This window comes from Lactuca serriola, chromosome 3, assembly GCF_051521515.1.
Source record: "Lactuca serriola cultivar US96UC23 chromosome 3, Lser_US96UC23_V15, whole genome shotgun sequence".
Classification (NCBI taxonomy): Eukaryota; Viridiplantae; Streptophyta; class Magnoliopsida; order Asterales; family Asteraceae; genus Lactuca; species Lactuca serriola.
The window spans coordinates 131,718,108-131,731,120 of record NC_136410.1 but is presented as its reverse complement, the minus strand read 5'-3'; the positions used below and the strand labels follow the sequence as shown (position 1 = coordinate 131,731,120).

General features: G+C 35.4%; 1 protein-coding gene across 1 annotated transcript; it reads right to left on the bottom strand.

Moving 5' to 3' along the window:
* Positions 1–11,026: 11,026 nt before the first annotated feature.
* On the bottom strand, positions 11,027–12,696 carry LOC145093155 (uncharacterized). Its single transcript, XM_079031225.1, has 4 exons — positions 12,294–12,696; positions 12,008–12,175; positions 11,660–11,927; positions 11,027–11,581 (listed from the first exon to the last, which is right to left on the bottom strand). The coding sequence occupies exons 1-4, from the start codon at positions 12,556–12,558 to the stop codon at positions 11,260–11,262; spliced, it is 1,023 nt and encodes a 340-aa protein (XP_078887351.1). The 5' UTR covers positions 12,559–12,696; the 3' UTR covers positions 11,027–11,259.
* Positions 12,697–13,013: the final 317 nt, after the last annotated feature.

The window sequence follows — 13,013 nt, the reverse complement described above, 5'->3', positions numbered from 1 at the left end:
CTCTGCTACTCTCATCCTAGGCTTGCCCTAGGGAAATCTCTGACTCCACTCAAACCAGTCCTCAGCTGCTGAAGGCCTCCTTGTAATGCTAATTAGCCACCACCTGAATACCATCACATGCAATGAGGCTCGGATAATCCTTCGAGTAAAAGACTCGTCCCTACAACGGTTGGACTCAGACAATAGATGCGCAATAGGGCCAAATCCAGCACTCTGAGATTATTCAACCCTGCTCACATGTGATTTGACGTATTCACCTAATGGCTAACTCCCACCACTCAGAGTCCCACAAAGCACAAAGCAAGCAACATTCGGATAAGGGAAACATACTCAGGCAAAACTATTCTCATAACGAGAACTACACTAGCATACAATGCTAAGCTCGCGCTACCAGGCATAACCTAAACAGGCTATCCTACTGCTGTCTACTCAATACTAGCATGCAATTCTCATAAAGTTGTAACACATATAGCAGGCACATAAGGCATCCTCCTAGATCCTTATACTAGCATGTTGTTCTACTGAAACTGGAACAATTAATCATAATAATAAAACTTGTATTGGTAATTTGGGAGTACTTACTTGAGCTCGGCTGATCGCATGCACCACACCCTTATCTTGTTTAAAAATTCTTTTCTTTCTAAGTGCTTTTCAAAATTTCATTCGAAAACATTTTTTTTTTTTTGAAAATCTTTTTATCTTTCCCTTAGTTTGAGTTCAGATGCACCCGGAGGTGTATCCGAATCCCTCAAACCAGGGCTCTGATACCAACTTGAAACAACCCAAAAATACCACCCAAAAATTTCGATTTTTATTATAACAAAACCCATGAGACTGAGTATCACATAATAAAACCATATGTTGCGTGTTTCAAAACCATGATAAAATACTGTAAGAAAAACTGAATCACAACTGTATCCAAACATATCAAGAAAACTAAATCAACTCCCAGGACAAAACTGAAGCTGTGGTGTGTGCGATGCCATCATCCCGAGCTCTTCCCTTTGCTTGCGGAAGTACCTGAAACCAAAACTGAAACTGTAAGCACGAAGCTTAGTGAGCTCCCCCAAACTACCACATACCACATAATAACATATAAGCACATACTGGGCCTTGCCCACTACATCGAACCGAAGTTCGGGCTAACTGGGGCCTTGCCCCCTACATCGGTCCGAAGTCTGAAGCTGCCTGGGACCTTTGTCCCCTACATCGGACCGAAGTCCGAAGTTGACTGGGACCTTCGTCCCCTACATCGGACCGGAGTCCGAAGCTGACTGGGACCTCTATCCCCTACATCGAACCGAAGTCCGAAGCTGACTGGGACCTCTGTCCCCTACATCGGACCGAAGTCCGAAGCTGACTGGGACCTTCATCCCCTACATCGGACCGAAGTCCGAAGCTGACTGGGACCTCTGTCCCCTACATCGGACCGAAATCCGAAGCTGACTGAACATAGCATAAACAAAACAACTAGCATAAACACATAAATCCCGTCTGAGCCACGGAGGCGTCAAACATACTAGCTATTGCATTGGACCGAAGTCCAGAAACTACGGCTAACTGAACGGGCCGGCATTGTGGCCTTAGACCCGTTCCTACTGAAGGGAAACTCACCTCGTGAACTGGTTGCTGTGTGAATGGCTCTGGAAGCTAACTGCTGCTGCTCCGGTATCTCCCCGGCTACAAGTCCATAAACACACTCAATCAAATGCTAAACACTGCACTGGGGTAAAATGACTCTTTTACCCTTGGTCAAAGTCAACTCTCTCGGTCAAATTCAACCCACAGTTGACCTGACTCGCCGAGTTGGGCCGCCAACTCGCCGAGTCTCTAGTCTCACTTCTCAACCCTACTCGTGGCTACTCGTCGAGTATGACATCGACTCGATGAGTACCCTCTCGATCCAAGAACTCAGACAATCTTCATCTGACTCGCCGAGTTATATGAACAACTCGACGAGTTGTTCTTGAGCTAAGAAGATTGCCTTGGACTCGCCGAGTTGTATGAACAACTCGTCGAGTCCCTCCATTACTGAGTCTGCCCTCCAACTCACTGAGTCCACTCTACTACTCACAGGCTTCCACTCGACATCACTCAAAAAGGGGAAAAACGGGACTCGCGACTTGACTCGCCGAGTCGTTCTTCCGACTCGCCGAGTCACATCCATCCAGCTACTCTAAACTCGATTATGCTTGAATCCAGCGTCTGAAACTTATAGATCTGGGCTTCCTTAACTCGATTAGCACGTAAAGATTCTATCTTTACGTGCCCATAAGCGACCAAGAAGATAATAAGGCTCAAAAAGCATAATAAAGGCTAGATCTAGGGTTCTTATGCAAAGCATCATCAAAAAGGCAATAGATCCGGGCTCTACAACTACTAAATGAACAGATCTAGGGATATCTCGACCTATTAAGGCATCCATACAACTATAAGGCTTGGAAAATGCATCAAACTAGCCCTAGAAGAGTTCTAATGGAGGTCTAAAGCATAAAACAGAAGGAATCCGAGAAATACCTCAATGAACTCTGCTTTTGCCCTTAGATCTTTGCTCTACACCTCTTCTCTTTGCTCCTTTCTTCTTCTTCTTCTTCAAGCCTTCAAAATCCACACACAAAAGCACTTAAAACAATAAGGGATGGATTAGGGTTTTCTCACAGCTCTCTGAGGGTGAAGGAGGCGAGTTTGGGGCACATAGCATTGCTTAAATAGTGAGCAACCCGGGGATTTAGGGTTTCTTCCAGGCAGGCAGACTCGCCGAGTCCCGAATATGGACTCGCCGAGTCGCCGACTAACACGTGCACAAAACTCGACCCTACTCGACGAGTCAGGCCATAGACTCGCCGAGTCCCTCAATGGGGCGTTACAAGTTCATTGTGCAACATTCAAGCCGAAAACTCCATCATGAGGAGTTTACGGTCATAAACTAGAGTTTACGGCCGTAAACAACTCCTTGGTCGTGAACTTCTCCCCTCATATATGATATTCCTTCATTTTTTTCACCTTTTACTCACACTTCCATCTCAAGAACTCGATTTCCTCTCAAGTATCATCAAGAACTTTCATCTTGATCTTCAAAAATGTAAGCCATTCTTCCATTTGATTAGTTGTTATCCTTCTTAATCTACTATCACCATTTGATTTTATCCATGAAATTCGTCTTTTTGGGTAGATCTTCAAGTATTCAACACTTTCACCAAGAACACCTACTTGTTCTTGGGCCATGAACTCCGTAGAAGCCTTAAAAAGTGTGAGTATCTCTTCTATCTTCTAGCTAGGCTTGATAAACACATGATTCGTAGCCTTAAAACATAATATAATGCATGCACATCAAGAGTTTACGGCCGTAAACCCTTGCATGACCGTAAACCCTTGTTTTGGTGCATATATTGGCCACAAACTCATCTTAAGTACAAACATAGGGCCGTGAATACTTAGTGAATGCTAGTTAGGGCCCTAAACACCTCTTAAAGTCATGCTCTATGGTCGTAAACTCCCCTTGGACGTAAACACCAAAGGTGTGGCCGTAAACTCCATTTGATTCAATCATATGTGATTAAAACACTTCAATCCAAGTGTTTCCTAGTCCCTAAAGTGGTTTCCTTGCATGATTAGTTGTATATACACTAATTATATACATATATGTATCATTATATGCTTAATAGGATCCGTTTGTGCTCGAGGCTTCACTTGACACTTAGCATCCTATATCGATCTTACATTCGTATCACTCACTACATGTGAGTTCATACCCCCCTTAACTTATCTTTTATATGATTTTAAATGCTTTTATGGGGGGGGGGGGTACAAGTAGAACCATTATAGTTATTATATCAATCACATATGATTAATAAGTATCAAACAAGTGAATTTCTTATACTTCACACTGTTTTATCAAGCACACTATTTCAAAACATTTTTATAAGCTGACATCAAGTCATCTATAACCATTCTAATGGTTAAAGCTCTTTTATATGCTAAACTCTTTAGTAAACTCTTTTAAACTTATATATTGTCCAAATCATGTCTATGTAGATAGAGTTATATAAGTAAGGTTGAAAGGGTTTAGGACTGATAACTCACTTTATTTCATGTTTCTTGTTTGGTTGTGGACTTAGGGTATTCGGTTATTTGTCCGAGTGTCGTTTGAATCTGAGTTATATATTATGTATATATGTATAAATATAGAAGTTCTTACATCAGTTCAACACCTTTGGGTAGCAAAGGTGTACAAACATACTCAGTTATTCAAACGACTTTACTAGTAAACTATAATAGGTATAGTTTAGGGAATTACTACTTACTATTTCTAGTACAATGAAACATACAAGAGTCAGTTCATTCATGAGTCAATACAAACTTACTATTATGAGAAACAGAACGAACATACTATGATGAGAAACTAAGAGAACATACACTACACTATACAAAGAGAACATACTATACACTAGAACAGAGAGAACATACAATACACTAGAACATACTATACAAACACTAGAATACTATAACATTAATGTGAGCCACTACTTCATGGCATGACAATCTACTGTTGTGTCACGTTTTGTAACAAGAGTCTCCTGGAGGGAGAGCGTGAATTTGTGTATAGATCTATACGCGATTGACCAACCTACACCTTGCTGCTAGCTACAGTGGGACCTACAGGTCTACGGGTGATAATGTAAACTATATTTTGGTAATGCTACTCATATTTGGGAAAATTACACACTTTTACAAACAAACAACATACAGAGAACATTCGGGCCTTGGTAGAAGGCTACCTGTTTAGTAGAAAATATAGGATTTTCTAGGAGATATAAACATTTACTACAAACACTTACAAACATTTACATCAAACATTTTCAAACACATTCATACAAACGATGACACTAAAATACTAATGAATTCACCAGTTTTAATGCTTATCTACTCTTTCAAAATAACTTGTATTCTCAGGTGACCAGTAGACAGGTACCGATGACCAGGTTTTGAGAAGACGGAGCTTTCAAGACTCGTCTCTATTTTGATTATTCATTTTTGTTGTCTTATAAACTATACACAGAACACACTTGTATTAAATTATACTATTAATGTAATGAATGATGTTGTTGCTTGTTTACTATTATGCATTGTTGTGATACTGTACATGACGTCCTCCGCCTCATAACGTTTCTGCTGTTTTGGTTTTGGGGTGTGACAGAATGAAAGAGATTGCACAACTGTTTGAACTGATATGACAATGTATGATCATCGGTGATTGTGTTCTACATAATACGACAACAACGAAGTTAACAAAAAGTGTGGTATTTTTTGAACATTTTGAAAACTTCGTTATGCTTTTAAGTCGTTTTCAATTTACCTGAAGTACCTGGTTACCACAAGGTTTTATTTGAACACATGTGTACTTCGTTGGTATTCTATGTATAAATGATATATTTTAATAGTATTTTTTTGTACTAAAAAACAACAATGATATTTTTTGAACATTTTGAAAACTGGGTAACCTGATGGTTACCTACAATAGCCGGTTCAATGATATCTTGTGTACTAAAAAAAAATAATGCTCCTGTTTATATATTTTTATAACTTCGTTATCTTTTTAAAACATTTTCTCTTTAACTTACACTATAATTGGATACTACTGGTATTATCACAAATGCTCTGGTTCCAATTTCATATGTTTCGCTTGGATGTTCCCCGAAATTTTAGTTAGTTGTGTATTTTGTTCCTCGTGTGGTGTTTAATTTTTGCTATTAACTGACACTTTTATCCTTATTGTAATATTTATTATTACTTTTTGGCATTACTTTTATGTTAGATCTACAAGACTACAACATACAACATAGCTGTTTGTGGCAGTAAAGTCATTCACCTCATCATGTCATTTTTTGTGGACAATATATTAAGAGTGGAATATTTACAAGATAGTACATGATTTGATTATCTAGCACATGTTATATATTCTCACCATCAAATTACTCAACGAAAATAGTTTATACTCAAATATAAGTTCCAAGGTTCAAGGTAAAGATGGTAGAAAATACTATGATAACATTTTTTGTAACTGCATTATAGATTTAAAGAAGCTTCATTAAAAGATGGTAGAAGATATTGAAAGAAACTATTATTTGGTCATCAACGAAAGTTATCAATGTAAATCAATAACACACAATTTCTGGAATTAGTGAACCTCGTGAATAAATGGCGAAACAAAATTGCATATAAGGGATAAATTTATTATTTGATTTAGTAAGGAATCTCGAGAAAACTTAACAAACTTTTTATTTTCTTTATTGAGGAGAACAACACAACATTATTTTCCAACACAAAACACAATATCAAAAAACAATCTTGTAACACTTTGTCAATTAAAATGCAGAAGTGAATGTGTTTGTTTGTATCATGAGGTGCATTTTTAGAACAATGTGGGCAAATAAGATCTATATAGATATAAATAGAATCCATATGCCTCCAATCTTAAGAGGTTTCCAATTAAAAATTTCTTTTGATATTATATTACTTATAGTTATAACATAAAAATAATAATACATTAATTAAAGTATATTTGCCAATATGAGAATAGTCCACTTGGTAAAAGATTGGAAGTCCCAAATTTAAACTTGAGTATGGACGAATTAACTAACTTGGTACATCTAACGTCTAACCATCAACCATACATTAAAAAAAATATATATTTTTTTATTTTTGTTTCTATAAATCTTCATATCCAATTAAATGATGACATGTGTCATATTAATATATTTAAATATCATTAAATAAACATTAAATGTTATACATGTCACCACTTAATTTGGTAGAAATATTTATAGGAACAAAAAGTAGAAGAATATTTACTTTCTCTAAAAAAAAATACATTTTACATGCTATTAATCTCATTCATGTTTTATTAATAACAAAAATGATATTTCTTAAATATATTATTAATATAATTAGAATTTAGATACAAATATAAAATATATTTACATGTTCCCAACATTGAAGATCTATATACAACTCAAATTTTTAATTGTATTTGAGCTCTGGATCAAATTAAATATGCGACAAGGAAAATAATATTAGTATTACAAATTCACGTTTCAGTATTGTGTTTGCGGCAAGAGGCAAGAATCAAGAGAGGATAAGAATCACACAAACTATCACACTTGTAATTTCACCTTCAACTTTTAAAGATCGATTGACAATTATAATTAAAGTAATTCTAACGATGAACATTTGTAATTGAACAAATAATACAAATAATTATTTATAATATATTTAAATTTGATTGATGTAATGATTGTATGTTATATAGTGTTAACTTATTATAATATTGGACTTTTATATGAAAAGGATGGCGTCATCATAACATTTGAATCAAAATGTTCTAAACATAAAAAAAAAAAAAAAAAAAAAAAAAAAAAAAAAAGGAAACATAACTATTTTTCGTAGTCTAATAGGAGCTAGCATTCGATTTATTATGAAACAATTTCTATAAATTTGACTGTAATGATGAATTAGTTCACGTGGAGTAAAATGTATTCAAAGATAATACTTTAAATTTTGATAATGTTTAATGCAATAAGCAAGAACATAGAGAAACTAAACGTGGATAAAGTTAATGAAGTTGTGGAAAAACCTAAAGAAAGAATAACTTTAATTGCGAGTACAAGAAAATATATGTTATCTAGATAAAAACATAGCCAATTTGAATGACGATGGTGAAGACAAAGAAGATACTATAATAATGCACCCTCTAAAAAATTCTGTTCAACTTCTAATTATTCTTTCTGAGTCCACCACTGCATGCTGCATGCATGAGAGAGAGAGAGAGAGAGAGAGAGAGAGAGAGTTCCCAAGTAATGCAACGGAAACCACGCGAGACATAGTGTTCATCATGGTAAAGAGATGTCACATACACTTCACCAGCTCTTTACCACACACACACCATCTGGTCTAAAATACAAATGTTTTTATTCAAAGTTTTATAATAAGTATTTATCCTATCTTTATATAACTAAGTTTGTGTACTCTAAAGATCTTGATAAACTATTTTGTTTCCCATATATGTCTACTCTAATAATTAAAAAATCTTTTTTGTCACATGTCACATTCTCATTGATTTGGTCACATGTCATTTTGTGGTTATTTTCAATTAATTTTTTTCATTTTGTGGGTTTTTTTTTTCATTTTAATAATTTCCACATAATATTTAAATGTAATTGCAATAAATGCATATCAACTTCATCAATTGGTTTCCTTTTAATTTCAAATTTTCTAAATTAAAACCTCATTAGTTTCTTTTGTTTATTTATCTAAATTATTTGTTTAAATTTAAAAGAAAAACAAACAATTTAATTTTAATAATTCAATATTTTCCTATTTTTTCTTATAAATTCAAACTTCTCAAATTTTAGAATTTCATATTTTTTTAAATGAACTCATGTAATACATGGATCTTACATCTAGTTTAATAATAAAACACAACTAAATGATCTAGTACGTGAGGGGATAACCTATTTTGTTTCCCTTACAAGTTGTTTAATAATAAAGACAAAACTATAAATTTGGTCCTTGTGGTTTGTAGAAAAAACTTTGGATGGGGTCCAAAAACTTTCCAACTTGCATAGAAGGTCCAAAATCAAGGTTTTTCTGAGTTTTTAGTCCATTCCATCTTAGTCCATTTGTTTGGAGCCATTAGGGCCATCACGTGCCCTCCATGTGAGGGCATTTTGGTCTTTTGCTTCCTTATTCTAAATAATATCAGATTTCTCCTTTATATACATACTTATACACAATCTCCTTCATATTCTTCATTTTGATTTACAGAGAAGTAGCAACAAAAGGTCTTTTTCTTTTTCGTCTGTCATCTACTTCTACTGTTAAAAGCTTCAAAAACGGTGCTCTGCTTCTGTGGGAATGTTGTTGTTGTGCGAACCACATGGACCTCACGAAACCTTGGTCATCATTTCTATGCATGCCCTAAAATGGAAAGCAAACTCATATTAGGTTATGTTATTTTGCTAATTATGCAATAACTCTTCAACATTTTTGTATCCCTATAGTGATCTAGATGTGGATTTTTGGGGTGGGTCGATCCCCCTATGTGTCAAAGATCAACTGATATCATATCAGGGATGTTGCGAACAATCAACGGACATGAGGTTGAAGTGGGTCAGCTGAAGATGTAATTGTTTGCCTCGTGGATCTTGTTTCTATTGTTTGTGGTCATTTGGAATTAGGAATTAGAGGTTAGGGCTTTTTTGTTGGTAATAACCACCTGGAAATATTGTCTTTTAGTGCTAGAAGTTTAATGGTGGTTTATATATTTTGAAAATCTTGTCTTTTGCTGTTAGAAGGTGTAATGTTGGTTTATATATGTTGTAAGTGTTGTCTTTTGGATCATTGGATATGTAATGGTTTTAGTTGAAAATTCATTAACTCCTTGAGGATCATTATCCATGGCAACTCTATACCCCTCATCTATAAATCCTTCCACACCCTCACCGTTGGATTTGTTCATGTCAAGTTCTTCATTCACATCAATCTCTTTGGTTAACTCTTTTTCTGCATCAACTACAACAAATTCAGGATGCATTGGCTCAACACCCTTACCTTAATCAACTTCACCATTTGTCATTGTTTTTTCACCACTTTCCCAATCCAAGTTAAGTTTTCTACTACAAGACGACCCCCCTTTACTATGTTTCCAACCTTTAGACCTACTAAATTCTGGTGTTGTAGACTTGTATAAGGTTAATGCTAACCCTAAGTCACCCTTGCCAATATCAATTTGGATTAGAGTTACCACTTTATGAACAACTACAGGGGATGGGGGTCTAGGAGGATCCTGATTGTCCATGTCTTCTATTATAACCCTTCTTAGACTATTCAAGGACATACAATATGTAAGCAAGTTCTTTTTCCCATGCTCTTTGTACACTTTAATCACTTTGTTATAGGTAACATACTATGAGAGATTACACACATCACCGTCATTACCTAATGCTCGTAGTCCAAAGTCAAATCATTCATTAGGCAAACGGAAATGGTAATACATGATTTCAGTACCATCATAACCTAATTCTCTCATCATCAAGTCTAGTTCATGCACAAGAAATTCATTAATATCGACAACATCAAAGTACCTAACTTGCCGATTAATATACCTGATATTTGGAAACTTTGTGAAACTTCCTCCGTGATGAAGTTTAATATAGAATATATTGGGGTAACCATCTTCAAAACAGAAACAGACGATTGTTAGAGTTTTTCAAAGTTTGAAACTTGATCATCAAATAGAGAATCTTACCATAAACTTCTTGAACGTTAACATTCTCTCCAAGATTTCTGAGTACCCACATTTTCAAAAGTATGGACAAAAATCGATTCTCACACAAATTTTAGGGTATTTGCGTCTTGATTGATGAACGAGGTGTGAGAGAAGATGAAGGAGTGAAGTACAGTCTGCAAAATTAATGCATAATACAACTAATTAATTGAAGTGGTGACAACAGAGGGTGGGAAGCAAAAAGACCAAAATGCCTTCCCATGGAGGACACGTGATGGTCCTAACGGCTCCAAACGAACGGACTAAGACGGAATTGACTAAAAACCCAAAAAAAAAATCTTTATTTTGGACTTGTTATGCAAGTTGAAAAGTCTTTGGACCCCATCCAAAGTTTTTCGCAAACCACAAGGACTAAATTTAGAGTTTTGTCAATAATAAAACACAACTAAGAAATCTAGCACGTAAGGGGATAAACGATTGTCAAACATTTTGGTCATAGTTTAAAGATGCATGGATGTAGTACATGCATATCCATTCCATGTCTTCTCTTTAAAAACTGTTTATAATAGCTTCAGTTTCTTTCTAACGAGTGAAGACTGTATATGATACTCATATATACCGAAATTACCAATCATTGTTATCAATTTCAAGTTTTGGATTTTTTTTTATGATGCCTCAATTTAATTTTCGCACAAGCCTCTGAAATCTCAGAAACACCCTTCATATATGCAGCACCCACAATTCATCTCAACACATTTTCATATCCATATCAATTTTCAATATCAAGATGAACATAGTGGTCGATTTACTTGAAGAAATAGGTGGACGAAAAACAGAACATCGACTAATACACCCATTAATCCATTTCCTAGTGGTTAAAAATGTACACAATAAATTAAAGATCATAAAACATGTGACTAAACACATAAAAGATGTGACTAAAAATTAAAAAAGGCATGAGACTTGATCACTATTTACTTTGACGATTGAAAAGAAGCTGAAGTCACTGCATGTGTCAAAAACAGCATTTCATCGCCGCCGCCATCCTCCTGGTTACCTCTCGGACTGCTACCGGAGCTGCTATTTGAACGTGAAAAGACTCCGGTGGGTGAATACGAACACCATGAATGACGATTACTGTTTCCTCCATTAGAAGTTTTCAAAGCTTCCCCTAATGGACCACCCATTGAACTCTTCCATGAATCTGGAATCGAATTTGAAGATGATGAGAAATCCGAAGAAGAATCCATGGACATCGTCAGTTGGGTGTTCCACTGCGGTTTATGTTCTTCCGGCCTACACCACCATCGGAATTTTGTAAAAGTTAAACAAGAAATTAAACATTTGTTCATCAAAATGATTTCTTTATTTCACCTGTTCATGGAACCATTCTGGGGTTGTAATTGCAAGTTCTTGAACTGGTTGTTGATTCCACCGCCACCGTCAGTCGCCGGAGCACCATTGTTGCCTTCCACAAGCTTTCTTGAACGATGACGACCTCTATTGATATGTTTTTCACAGTATTTCTGATCAGGTACAGCTTCTTTCGAGCACCGCCATTTCTTCCCGTCTGTTCTCCGGCACCTCCCTGGTTCTGGATCATTGTTCGCCGGAAAACCTAACCGGAAACCTCCCCATCCATCTTCCATTCCAAAAAAAAAACAAACTTTAACTACGAATGAGCTAATAAATACAAGAATATATATATAAGAAGCTCCTTACATAAACTAGGTGCATTTGAGGTTGAAGACGACCCGGAAAACACAAACGGGTCGAGTGATTTCTTGATGTGATTGATCAAAAGCGAAGGAACAGGGACATTCGCGACAAGATATTTGTAGATCAAAGCTTGGTGTTCGAGCTCCATCCATTGAGAAGGTGTAAAGGGTCCTTTCGAAAAGATTACACAAACAAAACCCTCAAATGAATTTGCATAAAAAGGCATACTTTTTCAAGTTTCAATGGAAGATTATATTTGGGTGTTAAGTTCGATGTAAAAGATTAATACCTCCATTTTCAATGTAAGCAGGTGGTGTGTGATAGGAAGACAACAGCGACATCTGGTTTTCATTCTTGAAAGAAGGTCTCATGGACATTGACATTGTCGTGTTGTATGGGTCGGGTCGGGAAGTTTTGATGGGTCGTTGATCAAGATGTGGGTCGGGGTCTGATCTTTTGTGATTCAAGAACCAAGATTCGTGAATCTTGTGGTTGTTATTCGGGTTTTCACTGAAATTTGACATACTGAAATCCATGGCATTCGAAAATGACATCAAATTTGTAGAGATTTCATGGAGGAAGAAGAAAATTAAAGAGAGATAAGAGGAGAGAAAGCTTGGAATGAGGAGTATATGGAAGACATCCAGACCATTTTGAAGTGGAACACTCGTCTTCTATTGAGGGTGTTTGTGGCGCTTTTATATATTTTTGGCATTATTTGAGTTGAATTTGTTTTTGAGCATCTTTTATCATATAAGTTTTTTATTTATCATATAAGTTTTTGAATGATATATTTTTTTTCTTAATTTCTTTTTTACGATTTGAATACCAATATTGAATAACATATAAGTTTATACATATTAAATATTTGTAGTATTATATATTAGATAATCTATTAGATTAAATATACAAAATAAATATGAATATAAGTTATAAAAGTTTTATCTTTTAAAGTGATTTTGAAAACTTTTAAAATAAAAAAAAAACTATAAAATAGTATAAAACAGTA

What these genes read in the sequence shown, in the direction of transcription:
- LOC145093155 (XM_079031225.1), bottom strand. Translation starts at nt 12,558, where the DNA reads ATGTCATTTTCGAATGCCATGGATTTCAGTATGTCAAATTTCAGTGAA. An exon ending in TGCTTACATTGAAAATGGAG is followed by an intron (nt 12,176 to 12,293) that starts GTATTAATCTTT and finishes TCTTTTCGAAAG; the next exon opens with GACCCTTTACACCTTCTCAA. An exon ending in CAGAATGGTTCCATGAACAG is followed by an intron (nt 11,582 to 11,659) that starts GTGAAATAAAGA and finishes ATGGTGGTGTAG; the next exon opens with GCCGGAAGAACATAAACCGC.